At 36.9% G+C, this 15,824-nt stretch overlaps 1 protein-coding gene across 2 annotated transcripts in view; it reads left to right on the top strand.

The window, feature by feature from the left end:
- Positions 1-15,824, top strand: part of LOC140135822 (NPC intracellular cholesterol transporter 1-like) — a 49,310-nt gene that overhangs the window by 19,458 nt on the left and 14,028 nt on the right. For both annotated transcript variants that reach the window (XM_072157447.1, XM_072157448.1), the window contains exons 2-10: positions 82-472; positions 5,198-6,124; positions 7,111-7,455; positions 8,969-9,195; positions 10,330-10,436; positions 11,244-11,413; positions 12,558-12,686; positions 14,211-14,393; positions 15,431-15,545. In XM_072157447.1, coding sequence (XP_072013548.1) covers positions 419-472; positions 5,198-6,124; positions 7,111-7,455; positions 8,969-9,195; positions 10,330-10,436; positions 11,244-11,413; positions 12,558-12,686; positions 14,211-14,393; positions 15,431-15,545 — 2,257 coding nt within the window. In that variant the 5' untranslated portion in view covers positions 82-418. The remainder of the gene's footprint in view (positions 1-81; positions 473-5,197; positions 6,125-7,110; positions 7,456-8,968; positions 9,196-10,329; positions 10,437-11,243; positions 11,414-12,557; positions 12,687-14,210; positions 14,394-15,430; positions 15,546-15,824) is intronic.

A 15,824-nucleotide genomic window follows, 5' to 3' on the forward strand; every position in this document is an offset into this window, starting at 1 on the left:
AAGCAATTGAATTATATTTATATCTCTTGTATTATGCATTTCTGTTAGTTAATCATTGATCTAAATGATATTGTTTTATAGGGCAGTCATTGGTAGGTTGTTCCATCAGGCCACGCCAAGTCTAGATAGCAAAATGGTTGAGTACAGAGTCCACTTACTAAGCCAAGACTCATCTAAAAACAGCCGATGTTGAAGCAATTTGCACTTTGCCCATCCACACCCGGACAAACGGATGCAAAAGTCACTTACTCCGCCTGGCTCGTTGTAATTCGGCAGCAGCACTCATCATTAGTCTACTTGCAAACATCATCGTGGAAACTGGTCTCGGGGTAACAGTGGTGTATGTGATTTGGTTTTTGTATAGCATTTAATTGGAAATAAGGAATTTTATACCTAGTTGATGGCTTACTGAACCACAATGGCGTCTCATTTGCACACATTGATATTTTTGGTGTCACTGTCATTAACGCAGGTAAGAAAGTCTTAATTTATCAGTATTTATTTCAATTTTTTTGTTTTTATAATTATGTGTGGCAATGATTATGAATATATTTATCTGTATTTTTATATTTTTTTGGTATGCGTGCGTGTTTGTATATGGGGTGCGTAAGCGTGGTTGTGGGGCGTACTTTGGGGTATTTGGGTGGGGTGTACTGGGAGTGTTCATGCTTACTACATAATTCGTAAGGCTACCATAGCAATAGATGAATACAATTTTTGACTATATCGCCCTGCACTACAACGTTCTTGCGGTTCCTATGCATTGAAACATATCATGCTGATCACTCGCACCTGTAAGATTAGTATCTTTAAGAGCGGCATTATATTAGTTGGTAAAATCATATGCTAGGATGTGGTTACCATATACCGTAAAGATTCGCCTAATGGCACACTGGGCTCCTTTACCTTGAGGTACATTTCATGGTGAAATAGAGAGCTCACTCCTCTGAAATCCCAACAAGAATTAAGGTTTCGTGCCCTTATTTGCTGGTGGGGATTTTATGGGAAGGTTTTGCCAAAAATTTCATTTATGGCAAGTGAGTCCATAACGCCATTAGGCTAATCTTTACGGTATAATATGCATTTCACTGTTAACTGTTTAAACCGGTATAATAATGTATATTCATAAAGTTTAGATAAACACATCAAAAAAAGGTAACTACTCCCTTTGAATGACCATTATTCACAAACGGTTTATCGTATGCCAAATTTGGGAAATGCATTGGAAGCAAAATTAGTTTCTGCACATTTTGACACCTCATTTTTGTTGTAATATTGATGTCGCATGCAGTGCACATTTAAATGAAAATACCCCAATATTTTAAAGTTGCATCAAAACATGTTTACAAAATACAAACTGACTACCAGAACTTGATTTTAAATCTCTTTAACAAAATCCTTGTAAATATGTTCCTTAGTCATGGTGCTATATAATATTCGTAAGACTCTTGACAATGTTTTTTGTGTGAAAGTTGCTAAAGTATCATAATGTCACATTTCCCATAGAAACCTCAGCAAGTTGCTTTACGAAACGTGTCAATAAAATTCTTAATTTATATCAGAGGATTGAACTTAGCTAATTTCTGGAACAATGAGAAAGCAAATACACCTCACACCCTCTTTATATTGCCTGTTTATGAACGAGTCAAGTGTTTACTCAGATGAATAGACCTGATGATAATGTGATTAGATAACGGCTAGATAACTTGACTCGTCCGTCGTGTGATCTGACAAATGTGATTAAAGAAAGAATTTCATTTATATAAAATAAATTAATATCTATTTATTATAATAATATAATTCATATTGAACGTTATGGATACTACGAGTAGGTAGTACTACTAGCTAGTACTCTTCATGTAGCTTAAAGGAGGATTTCGTGATCCTAGTATCCTCTTTTTATGACATTTTTCAGTAGATATCCACGAAAAAAGCTTCTTCCCAAAATTTTGAGTTAATTCTGATTTTGCGTTTGCGAGTTATGCATGATTATGTGTATTACACTAGCTGCTCCATAGGCCACTGTTGTAATTTCGTTCTGGTATATACAAGAACGAAATTCAAATTTGACGATATTTTTGCTAAACAAATTAATCTGCAAGAAATATTTGGTACATATACATTATGTAGCCAGAGGTTTCCAGTGGTATAAAAATCTCAACTTTTTTTGAAAAAAGTGGGGGAGGGGGATGAGGCTGTGGATCACGAAATGCCCTTTTAATTGTATTATTAATATAAATATCTTGGCGTAGCTTATCCATAGGTATATAACTATGCTCTATCTTCACATTTCACATGATAGTGATTTGTTCTGTGTAGATGAATCTAAAAACGTTTATTACGGCAATAAAATATACAAACACACATACATTATGCAGATATCTACTTATTTAAATTTAATATATAGACAGATGCCACCCCTCCACACACACTCCCCACCCACCCCCACCACCACTTACCCACATATCTGCCATCACGGCGAGCGTAAGCCGACATACCTACCAAACACATAAATTTATATAATTTAGAAAATAGTATTAGGCAAACATGTCATTTATTGATTGTATTGAATTTGACTTGGTCGTCAATGTAATTGAATACCTGAGTGGAAGAAGGGCCCAACTCCATCAAAACTGTTTTTGAGATATTAAGAAAAAACTTAATATTTGGAAAAGTTTTATAGACAGAACGTTTTCATCTTCAGGGGACCTTTAATACATGAACATACAATAGTACATACAGTCGAAATTAAATATGATATTTCCATGGCAACGGTACAGGTCTTAATGCGAGATGGAGTTGGGCCCTTCTTCCACTAATATACTGCAAGTGCCAGTTCTGTGTTATAAATAGCTACAGAAATTAGGAAATCACCATTAATTGCACAAGTAGAACTCGTGAAATATGTTAGCAAGAAAATTTATTGTAGTGAAAAACAAATTTCATGGATGAACAAAATTCCTCTTTAACCCTATATTTGTGGAAGAAGGGCCCAACTCCATGGAGTTGGGCCTTTCTTCCATGAAAACCATGATTAAGTGTACGTGGAAGACTATTTAGAGAGTGGACTTTGGCTCATCTTTCACACACAAGGAAGATCAGTCTGCTGGCAATAAAATGCTGGGTCTAACTCATTTTTGTAAAAAATTGGAGTTGGGCCCTTCTTCCACTCAGGTATTCAATTTCTTAAGGCTACATGCTCTTTTTGGTTGAAATTTTTGGCGGGAAATAATCCCCCCAAAACATTAAAGTAATCTTTTCCCAAAACTAAATATCATAGTCAGGAAATTAATGATGCATCTGGTAGCTTAGATCATAACTTTCATTATACTTAGTTGCAATTATCCCAGAAAATTCTTGATTTGTTTTTACAGAGTCTTGAATTGTCGATGTTTTTGATCAAAAAACATCGGTGTATTTTGAAATTCGAGGCATTAACTCTTCTCAAATTAGCCCCAAAACATAATTTATTATATGCACGTGTAGCAAACACCAATGGGAATAATTGGACGTTGGTTGCGGAGTCTAAATTTGGTTTGATTTTATTTCACAATAATTCTAAGGTGAGAATTTTGACCCTTTTTGGATTTCCAATTTAAATTCATTGATATGTGATATTTTGAATAAATAAAGAGTACGCTTACCTTTCTGCAACACTTCCCGGTATCACTAAGCATCTGCTGATTACCAACATTTTAGCTGAAAACAGTCCCTTCCTATCATTTTTGAACAAAATATGGTTCAAAAGTGCGTACACTACGTGTATAAACTGGGACAGCGAGGTAATGAAGAGAGCTATTTACGGTGGGGTATCTATTGTAAGCTATTAGGGTAGGCCTATAGTATATATTCCCGCAAGTGACAAGATGTGTCAAGCAGGGCGGTATATTCAAACGCTATTGTCTGGATCATTGAGTATCGATTGCGCACGGTTACATGCAACACGGATGTGTGTGGTCCTCCCCAGGTTTTGACATGAATTACAAATGACGTCGTGAATGACCCAGCGTTTTCATTTTATTATTACTAAATTAATCGTCGTTTATCACGAGTGCTAAGAGTCGTACCAGTTCAATTCATCAAAATAATTTGTATTAAATGAAAAACAAACAGACAAGTAGAGTCATATGTCTTTCTATGACCGTATTCCTACCAAAATCTGATTTTCAATACACTAGAAACGTGTTGATATGTATATCTTTGAATATCGCCGAATGTTAACCACAGTCACCGTGGCACAGTAGGCATCTTTAGCATTCATAGTGCAATTGGCAGTGGTTCGAACCCCGGTGAAAGTTTTAGTATTTTTTATTCTTTTTGCTAATGCGCTGTGCCGTTTTTCAAACACGCCCCTGAATGAAACTAATGGGCAAGTACCCTTAAGCTACTACATAAGCTTTGTTTCAATAAAATCGGTGATCTACAAGCGAAGATATGTCCAATTGTGTAAAGTAGTCCTAAAATAGCTTGGGCCACTTTTGTGTCTTAAGTGACTGAATTGGGTTGAATCATGAACCATCCAGTCGGTGCTCTTAAGATTGGTAATTTTAAACAATGGGGCATTTGAAGTGCTATTTTAATCTATAAATTTGAAACAAATATCATGTTATATATTTATTTACTAATGTCAATTTCTGAAAGACAAACATAAAAACCGTTGGTTTGTTCTGAGATCTTTGACGATATTAAAGAATGCGAATTTCATTTTATATTACGCGGTGCAAACTTGTGCAAACATGGCAAAAAGTGACCCAACTCGGGCGATTAAGTATAATCGGTCACAGCATTTGAACCTGAAATTGGAAAGAAACCAAGTAAAGTTTTTCTATTAGCTAAGATATTACTGATTCTACTGCATACCACATTTACGCCATGGGCTCTTTTAATTTTTGTCTGAAAAGCAAAAATGTAATTGCTAATCACCATGATCATGAAAGTCGATGCAAGCTTGATATGCGCGAAAATGTCAAAAGTGGCCCAACTCGTTTTCTGTACGATTTAGTTAATTGAGCATAGCTTTTGAGCCAGAACTAGTAAAGAAACCAAGTAGAGTTTTTCTGTTAGCCACGATGTTACTGATTCCACTGCATATAACATTGTTGCCATGATCTCTTTTATTTTTTTTCTAAAAAGCGAAATTGCAATTGTATAAATTGTATTGTTACAGCCTGTATTATGTATCTTCTGCTTTATTTAGGTGCTGGCAACAGATGTTCACGAAGAAGGAACATGTATTTGGTACGGCGAATGTGGTGAGAATCCCGATACTGGTTTCACCGTCAACTGTGATTACAATGGTCCCGCCAAGCCAATGACCACCGTCCAGCGCCAACGCTTACTGCAAATATGTCCTGATCTTATAAACAGAGGTATCGATACTTTGTGTTGTGACGATGACCAGATCTCAACTCTTCAGATAAATTTGGCCCTCGCCACACAAGCCTTTGCAAGATGTCCTTCTTGTTCCGAGAATGTAGTTAACATGTACTGTGATTTGGCGTGCGATCCCAACACCAGCGTTTACCTAGATGCTACTAAGTACACGGACAATCCGGAAGGTCGTGGTATCACTGAGATATATTTTTACATGTCTCAAGAGTGGTCAAATTCGTCATTTGATTCCTGCAAAGATGTTGTGTTCCCTGCTGCCAATGTCAAAGCAATGGACATCTTATGCGATGGCTACAAAGGAGACGAATGCACACCATATATTTGGTTGAACTTTCTCGGCAACACAGCCAACGGATTCTCACCGTTCACAATTAAGTATCAGTTAGATCCTGCAGGTACTGATTTAGGTCGTGGTTTAACGCCTCACGATTTCAATTCATATAGTTGCGCAGAAGGTGTCCGTGGAAATGAGACTGAATCGTGCAGTTGTCAGGATTGCGCGGCGTCGTGTCCTCCTTTTCCTACAATCCCACCAGAAGCCGAACCCTTTATGATAGGTAAATTGGAAGGAGTAAATCTCATTCTTTTAGTGGTCTTCCTGGCTCTTATGTTTTCATTCTTGACCCTCATCATCTGCTGCGAGACTACAGAACCAAGAGACCCAGAGGAGACGCCACTAAAATCCAAGACTCCAAAAGAGATTACAGAGAAGGATGTCAGTAACTTTGAGAGGGTAAGCATATTACTTGTATAGGAAGTCTCATGTCTTATTGTCATTGTGTGAGCAAAACAGGTAACATCAAACAAGATATGTTCAGAAGACTATTGTAAAAGTTGTACCATTCACACAATCTTTTGATACATACATACATATACAGATATTTATAAAGCGCCTTTAAAATTTATCAAAGTGCTGAACAAGGAGAGAAAGAATGAAAAAAAAAAAAGAAACACAAAAGGAACAAGACGCTATCTGAAAAGGTGAGTTTTCAGTTTCTTTCTGAAAACTGGAATTGAGGGAGACCCCCTAATGGCTTTAGTAAGCTTATTCCATTCCCTCTACTAGGCGTGAAGGAAGAACAGCTCCTGTCCAAATTGGTTCTATGAACTCTCCTGGTTGCCTTATCCAGCCATGTTCTATCGGAGGAGGGACTTCAGGAATGGGGATGTGAGCTACTTTCCACTGTGCTACTCTATAATGTGCACGTTTGATATGCGGAATGAGTGACTTCTTGCAAGGTGGTAACTTTGCTAGGTATACCTTTGACTTCCTCGTGTCATGTGATTATGTCACCTTCACCCACCATCTTCTTCAACATAAGGGCCCGAACAGAACATTTCTGAAGTCCCTCCTCCGATAGAGCATGGTTGGATAAGGCAATTACCAGGAGAGTTCATAGAACTAGTTTGGACAGAAGGAGCTGTTCTTCCTTCACGTCTAGAGGAACTCTTAGCAGATAGATATCAAAGAAGAAGAAGAAGAAGAGGAATATGTTGATGCAGAAAGAAACATAGTGACATATCAATGGTTGACGCACAAACAAATAAATGGTAGTACTGCTACTCATGAACTCGATAGTTGCAGTAGTAATGTTATGTATCACACAAATGACCAAACGTGGTTTTAGACAACGCCCTGTGAAATAAGTGACATGCTCTTAGTATCATAAAACGACTGCTGAATTACCGCTAAACATGATAAATGTTTTATTTTATTAGGTCGGCAAGATCTTCGACGATCAACTTCAGAGCTTCTTTACTCGTTGGGGTACATGGGTTGCCTACCACCCTTGGCCCGTCATCGTAGTCTCCTTAGTGATCAGTATCGGCCTATCCTGTGGATTCATCATGATCAATGTCACAACCGATCCAGTGGAACTCTGGTCAGCAACAACTAGCAGAGTTCGAATTGAGAAAGACTACTACGATGAAACCTTTGTGCCATTCTATAGAACGGAGCAGATCATTGTCCGTGCACCAACGATGGAACCATACGAATGGGATACGTATGGTGATGGCAAGGTCACTTTCTCTGGTATTCTGAATAAGGAAAGCCTTCTTACGGTACGTATTTGAATTATAATTGAATCGAGATGAGGGAGCCGAAGATCTGAGCAGCAGATTTTTGAGAAAGAAAAAAAGCGGCTCTCGTAGAGCTCTCCCTATGGTAGATGGTCGGATTAGTATAGAGGTTATCCGTGTTCTATAAGCTGCATATCCTATCAACGACTGCTATACCTTGTTTAGGACTTTCAAAAGAAGTATCTGCATGTGCGAGGTCGTGCATTGAATTTGGTTAAATGAGGAATACTACGGGAACCAGCGCCTTTTGTTAGAAGTCACACATGAGTGAAGTGGATAACCTCTATTGGGGTTTATCACCTATATAAGCAAGATAAGGACATTCGCGTCATTTCAACTTCATTTTGTAATAATAAATATACAGGGAAATGGTTAAACATTCTGAAACAATTATTACGCCTACGGTCGCGGTGGAAGAAATATCAGTTGTATGTAGATATAAGAGGACATTGAACCAGATTTTGTATTTGTGTAAATTGTCAAATAGAAAACCTTTAGCAGTGCACTTCGGTTATATTTATAAATGCGGTTTTATAAATACGCACGTGACCCTTGGGCACGACATACCAAGACCAGCAAGCGTGACCAAATCCTCATGCATTGACCACTATAGACGAATCCAATTTCACTCATTCCTACACCTCAATGGCAGCCATAGCTGGGTCCCCGTCGGCTCCATCTCACCTAAAATGTGAAATGATGCGGCCTTGGAGGGTATTTTAAACTGCATTCTATCACCCGTGTTACACGTAGACACAAGAATGATGACAGTTTACAACACAAAAGAATATAGCATCGAATTTTAAGTGGCTTTAATCCACCCAATTGGGCAGTCACAACACCAGTTTGGTGTTGCGGGGACCCAGTAATGGCCGACCAAATCCTAACCATGACTTCGTTCGTTGGATTCGTCTATACAGAAAAGGATACGAACTTTGTAGATAAATATCATCAAATTTACGTATTAATTGAATTGCAAATTTATTACACATGTTGCAATTCCGAATTTGTAATATGTTATCAAAAACAACGTTTTGAAAGTATTTGACGGAAAAAAATATCCGGAAAAAATATCCAACGACGGAAACGTTTACAATATAATCACAAAGTTTAACAACATTTACAATTTTGCTGCACGGCAGTCTCATGTTGTTCCGCCTTTGCATTCAAATGTATAGGAAGACCACTCGCTATGTAGAAGGTAATTTCGAGACTTACTGTCTATAAGCTGTTATGGCAGCGCGGATTTATAAAAGCGAATTTGTAAATATAACCGAAGTACACTGTTTAGTAACCATTTCGTGTTGATAAAATTATAATGGCATTCCAAGAGCCGGGGTTATTTCATGAAGGCCCTATCTGCAATAGCTGTCATAGGTGTCATATTTTATATCATATACAGAAATTGTCAATATGTATAGTGTAGGTATTACAGATAGGACCCACTCAAATAAGACTATCATAATTTGCTTTTTTTTTTTTTTCTTTATATTAGCTGTTTGAACTCTCAAATCACATAACGTACAACATCCAAGGAACTTACAAATCAGAAACCGTCATGCTGGAAGATATATGCTATATGCCAGTGGCCCCTGATGTGCCTTATTGTGCTACTACTAGCCCCATGCAATACTGGCAGAATGATCCCGACAGATTCTTGTACACAGTAACAGTTGATAACAAAACCGCGGATTGGCACGACCATTTCCTCTATTGTGTAAGGTAAGTAGATGGGTAGAACAAAACAAGAATAGGTTTAAGAGTCAAGTTACCTGTCTTTGTCATGTTACCCCAAAACATTTCTGTATATCCTAAGGGTATCCCGAGTTTAGCAGGCTTCCCAAATATTCACCTTTGGTGGAGTGAGGCAAAAACGGTAAATGTATATGCCTTTTGACAGGCATTGAAGAACACACCTAATAAGTGTATGCAGATAGACTCGTGGGTTCCATAATACATTTTCACAGATTATAACTCTGAATTTTGAAACTAAAGAAATATATCCTAAGGGTATCCCGTGTTTTTAGCAGGCTCCCCAAATACCGCAAAAACGGTAAATGTATATGCCCTTTGAAGCTTTTGACGAGCACTGGAGAACACACCTAATAATTTGTATGCAGATTAAAGTTACAATCTGTGAAAATGTATTAACACACGAGTCTAACTTTGAATTTTGAAACTAAAGAAAAATGTCGCAAGAACTGCTTCAAGCAATTGCATCTATTAAAGGTTTTGTAATATCATGGGTTATTTCATTTTACTTTCTTTTATTTTATTTTATTTTATTTTATTTTATTTTATTTTATTGCATATCACTATTCTGCATATAACGTCTTTAGTTAATGATGATAATCTTAATACTCGTATTATTTGTTTTATGTTATCAATGTTTGCTTAGTTGAATTGATAAAAGATTGGTTATAAATAGTAGTTGTTTTATGGGTATTATCACGAGTGCTGATACAAGAAGACACGAACAATAGCGATTCAACACTGGTATCTGGTTAATGAAATAATTAAAACAAATAAATAGCTCGCCAGGTACACATCCATGGTAAGGTCAGAGGGATGTGACTGATATTACGTAGATTATTGCATATGATTATGAGTATGATGTGTGTCATTGAATAACCTCTTTCGAATATAGATTAGTGCATGTCCCCGGTGCATGTCCCCGGTGCATGTCATTCCAATATGGTCACCCGAGCCGGGACCCAGGCATGCTCAAGTAAAATCATTAGGCGTATCTATTTTGCCTGGGCAGATCTCCCAAGTCCAAACGCAATATGATAAGTACGGTAACTTCCCAAACATATGCCAAATTCATTTGTAACAACATTTTTTGTCTGTCCGTAGGAGCCCTCTTGCCATCAAGGATACCACTCCGTTACAACAGCAATGTATTGGCAGGTTCGGCGGACCAGCTTTCCCTTTTGTTGCTCTTGGAGGCTACGAACTCGAAAGTAAGACAATTTGGATATCATAAGAAAAAAATCCTTCCCCGGATGTTTTATTTTCCGGAATGTTTGCTCATCACAATAATATACTGCGCCAAGAAAGTATCCTTACACTTGGAAAAATAATCAATTTCAAAACTGAACCATATTTGGATAAATTTGTTTTTGTAATATATGCACTATCTAATCCTACACATTATGACACCACATTGAATCCAATGTGACCTCAAGAAGTAAAGTTACAAGCAATTAAATAGACGAAGGTCCAGTTTTAAAAGTGACAAATTGGCCTATACAAGGCGCAAACAGATTTCAACAAGCGCAACAAAGAGACTACACAGTTTCTTCAATGAAGCCTTATTTAAAGCAGGATTTATTTCAGTTTTTGCGCAGCTGTCATCTACTTCTATCAAAAGCCAAACGAGTTGCGCCGTACATTCCGTGTGTGGATGAAACATTCTTCACGTCATTTGTCCAAGATGTTGATGGACGTCCCCTTCCATGGCTCCCTGAAGAATCTGATTCTCAACTCCACCATCCTTTCTTACAATGTGGCCAAAGTAGCGCAATTTCCTCTCAATGATGGACTTTCTTATGTTTAAGTCTGTGCCAATCTTATTCAGGACCCAGATGTTTGTCTTCTTGTTTTTCCAAGATACTCACAACAGCCTCCTATAGCACCACATCTCAAATACACCTATCTTCTTCCTGTCATTCTTTGTCATTGCCCAGAATTCGCACCCGTATGTAGCAATTGAGAAGACTGTTAAATTAATAGGTATAAATTTGCAACTTTTTGTTGTTATTCCACAGAGGAAAATTACAACGAAGCGACTGCTGTAAGCATAGTGTTTCCAGTAAATAACTTCAAAGAAGACCCAGAGTTTTACCCTAGGGCTCTAGCATGGGAAGCCAAGTACCTGGAATACATGGAAGAATACGTAGAAGAGCATCCTGAATTTGACATTGCATATTCATCCGAAGTAAGCAAGTGCATTACAATATACAAATATTGAATGTTTATGAGTTCAATGCTAAGATTATTTTCATGAAGTGAAATATGGACTGTTCCATTCAACGAGGCTTTGCCGTGTTCCATTCAACGAGGCTTTGCCGAGTTGAATGGAACAGTTCATATTTCACCGAATGGAAATATTCTTTCCATTGAACGAATAAAAACATTCAATTTGTTTTGTATAACTCATAAATAAGTTCCCTTGCTTCCACTTAATTTTATAGATCACCAGGATAACAAAATAAATTAAAAGATATATAAATGCTTATTTATATTAGAAGCAACACCCGCACCTATAATTGGCGAGTCGAGGTGGAAACCTCGCGCGTCTGTCAGCGTTGCTATGGTAGCTCCGCGTCTGTGCAATGGAAAGAATTATAGATGACTATTGCACGGACGCGGAGTGCAATGGTCCTTTTGCAGCTAAAATGACCGCTAAAATAGCAGATATAATCAACAGTAGTTGGCCAATCAAACGACAAGAAACTTTGTTTGAGTTATATAAAAGTAACTATACGTACCTGTTTCTGGAAGACCGCAACTCAAATCTTGCGCATCAAATTGTCAATATAAAATAGTAATTTTGTTCTGCACATTAAGGGTACCTCATTTGTGTCTCTGATTGCTAGCCATTATAATAGCCATGCATGACATGGCAACCCTTGGTTGAGCAAGATGCATTATTCAAAAGTTGTGCGAAAAGCTGTGTGGTATCCAAAATGTGCAGAATATTAAGGGTGTTTGATATTCTGTTTTGTTTTTGACAATTCAGTTTTAGATACAGATTTTGAGTTGCAATCTTTCAACAAAAATTTAGTTTATTCGTCGGTAACTCACTCTGTAAAATTGTACAAGAAAGATGTTTTATAATTTTTCGTCAAGTCATAGAAAGATTCTTCCCTAATTTACCATTTGTATTTTGTTGTTTCCACTTTATTCATTGTAGTTATTTGGTAATTTGAGTATGAATGTTTTATTTGTAACGTGAGTTCATTACTTGGATCTCGACTATGACAATAACATACTGGTACGAAGTCACGAAGTGGGTGATGTTTTAAACGGCAAAACTATAAATTCTCATTGTTTTTACTTTTCACTTTCACCTATCATAGAGATCCATAGAAGATGAATTAACACGTAGCAGTCAAGCAGATATCATCACTATAATGATCAGTTATATAGCCATCTTTGGATACATCGCAATAGCTCTAGGCGAATTCAGTAAATGTGAAAGAATTATGGTAAGTGTACTAGTAATATCTTTGCGTTAACAATTTTGAATAATCTTCTACAGATGATAGAGGTGTATGCTGAATAACTAATTCGCAAAATGACCGCTCCAGCAGTATATGTATGTTATCGATATTTACTGTTTATTTGTACAATATAATTGTTTAAAATCCTTCAGTTCAGCGCTACCCTTGCCTAGGATTGGACCAGCCAAGAGGTTCGAATTAAAAAGATATATTGGCATTTGGAGTAAGGATTGTTACTTCAACAGCGGTTCGGACTGACTTAATTATAAGTTGAATTCGATTCTAAGCTGTTCTATCATGCATTACCAATTATTAGGTACACACACTAGCAAAAGTATTGCAACATCCCCAAAATAGAGGTATTCTGTTGCAAACTGAGACGAATATACCTCAACACTCAGTTGATTCCTATTGATTCAACGTTGAAATATGACAAAGTTCTTCCCGTGAAACAGTGAAAATTGGCCGAGTCACTGCCTAGGTGAAAGGGCGTTCAATTTGGTGGCAACTTACCAAAGTCACGAGAGATTAAAATGACAAGTACAACATAATACATGAAATAGATATCGCCTAACGCGGAGACCAATCTTTTTGTTCCAGATAATATCCAGAACAAACACTTATGAAGCCTTTTTGGATATTGGACTAAAACTGGCTTATCATCTCTGCGTTACACGATTTTGCACAATTTTAAGATCATAAACCTGGTATTACCACCAAATTGAACGCATTTTCGCCATCCTCCGACCGGGCCCCCGACTAGGCTAATCGTAACCATTTCATGGAATGAACTTTGATAGCATCTATTGCGTAATTTAGATTCGATTAACCCTAGAACTACTGAGCCATATTTTGTAACACGGACTACGAAGAGGGTTATAAACATCATTACACCGTACTTATATTTGGTACTATTATGTATAGCTATGGGTCTCCTCTATCCAGTGATACCATAATAAGTAGAAACATTCCCCACATAATGTCACTATGACGTCATAATGTGAGGGCGCCCATGCATATTTTGAAATTCTGGCTGTGTACAAAAGTATACTCAAAATTGATTTTCGGCTAAATATTCTACAAAAATGCGATTTTCACCAAATTTTCTCCTAAATATAAAAGGAAATGACTACTTTCACCTAAATAACAAGTAAAAAGTCAGTAGCTCTTGGAATAATTTCACAAGATTGAAATGGAAATCACTGGGGCCTCACTAACCTCCCCTCTATGGTCATCTTTGATGGCCGGTCCTACCCCCGGGTAAGGTGCTGGAGTAAAAAAAATTATCAATAAAATGAGCGCAAAGGATGGATCTACAATTAGCTTAGGTCGTTTGGGCATAAACGCATGCGTGTTTTCTGACGGATAACAAATCTTATCCCCACCTCGTAGTTCTAGGGTTAATAGAAAACCCTTTATATTTGTGAGACGTTCGGGGAGACGTTACAATACTTATGGTCAATATGTGTACCACAATCTTTTTATAATTGAACTTTTCTTATTTTACAGGTTGATTCCAAAGTCACGTTAGGTTTAGGTGGTATCACCGTGATTTTACTATCAGTATTTGCGTCAATGGGTGTGTACGCTTTCATCGGTATCCCAACAACACTCATTATTATTGAAGTAGTACCTTTCTTGATCCTAGCAGTTGGTGCTGATAATATATTCATTTTAGTATTGGATTACCAGGTTAGTTTAAGGGAAGGGGTATGAACGTTTGGACAGTATTTTATTGTGGGACATTAGAGCACACTAGACATATCGAATTGCATTCTGAATACGAAGAATGGCGTTCTGATATCAAATAATTTTGATTTTTTGAAATTCGCAATGTAATACACATTTTATGCCTAATCATTAAAATTGATATTTAACAGTACTCGAAGTAAACTTTATAAATCTGATGATTTCTACCTAAAGTGTATGTAGGTGGGATGAAAAGCCGACGATCAATTGAAAATTTTTGACCTTTCGTATTGAAGATATGGATTTTTCCCCAAACACCAAAAAAAAAAAGTTAGGTCTTTTGGGAAAAAAAAATCCATATCTTCAATATGAAAGGTCAAAATTTTCAATTGATCGTCGGCTTTTCCTCCCAGCTAAATACACTTTAAGACTATATCATTAAATTCATAAAATTTACTTCGAGGACTGTTATATCTCCAAAATGTGAAAAATATCAAATTTTAATAATTTGTCATAAAATTTGTATTATATCGTGAATTTCATAAAATGAAAATTATTTGATATCAGAAAGACATTCTTCGTATTCAGAATGCAATTCGATAGGTCTGATGTGCTCTCATGACCCACAAAAAATGCTGTCGAAACGCTCAAAACGCTCATTCCAGTTCCCTTAATAAAAATACATATTCTGAAGTTATTCATTATTGTAATGTGGGAACAATAAATATCCGAAGAGTCCATTCCTTGGCCATATTTGTATTAATGGTGCCCTGAGGCTATCTTGATCATATTTTTAAAGAGCTCAAGCATGTCAAGTGTATAAACAAAATATAAGGTAGCTTTTTAATCTCGGGTTTTCAAGTTCTAACCATTTTTAAGTCGGGAAAGTTTAATAGTCACTAATATCGACCATTTGCTAAGTTGTCAATTTGTGAAATATTCTTGGTAAGACTATTTGTATTATGCACTTGCAAACTTAATTTGTTAATTATTATTTTATATACTTATGTTTCCTTATTGTATTGTTTTCCACTAAATAGCGTGATATTCGTCGTGAAGGTGAAACTCGTCAGGAACAAATTGGTCGTGTGCTTGGCAGAGTAGCACCAAGCATGATGATGTGTGGATTCTCAGAATCAATCGCCTTTTTCTTAGGTGAGAATATTAATTATATGATTGTATAATATTGGTCCCTCTGAAATAGAATACACTGCCACTGTGCTTTCTGAATAAGTGAAAAGGCAACTGAATTGGAAGTGATTTATACTTTTTGTTATGTTGTAAAGTATAAGTCAAGTCTAAGTCAGTTTCAAAGTCGTGAACTACTGAATTTCGTTAGCATGTTATACATACTAGCGGGACACCCGCGCTACGCGCGGGTCCCCGCTAGGTGAGTAAATGGGAGCGTTCACTAAAACGGAGGAATTACTGAAC

This window comes from Amphiura filiformis, chromosome 16 (genome assembly GCF_039555335.1).
Source record: "Amphiura filiformis chromosome 16, Afil_fr2py, whole genome shotgun sequence".
NCBI classification, from domain to species: Eukaryota; Metazoa; Echinodermata; class Ophiuroidea; order Amphilepidida; family Amphiuridae; genus Amphiura; species Amphiura filiformis.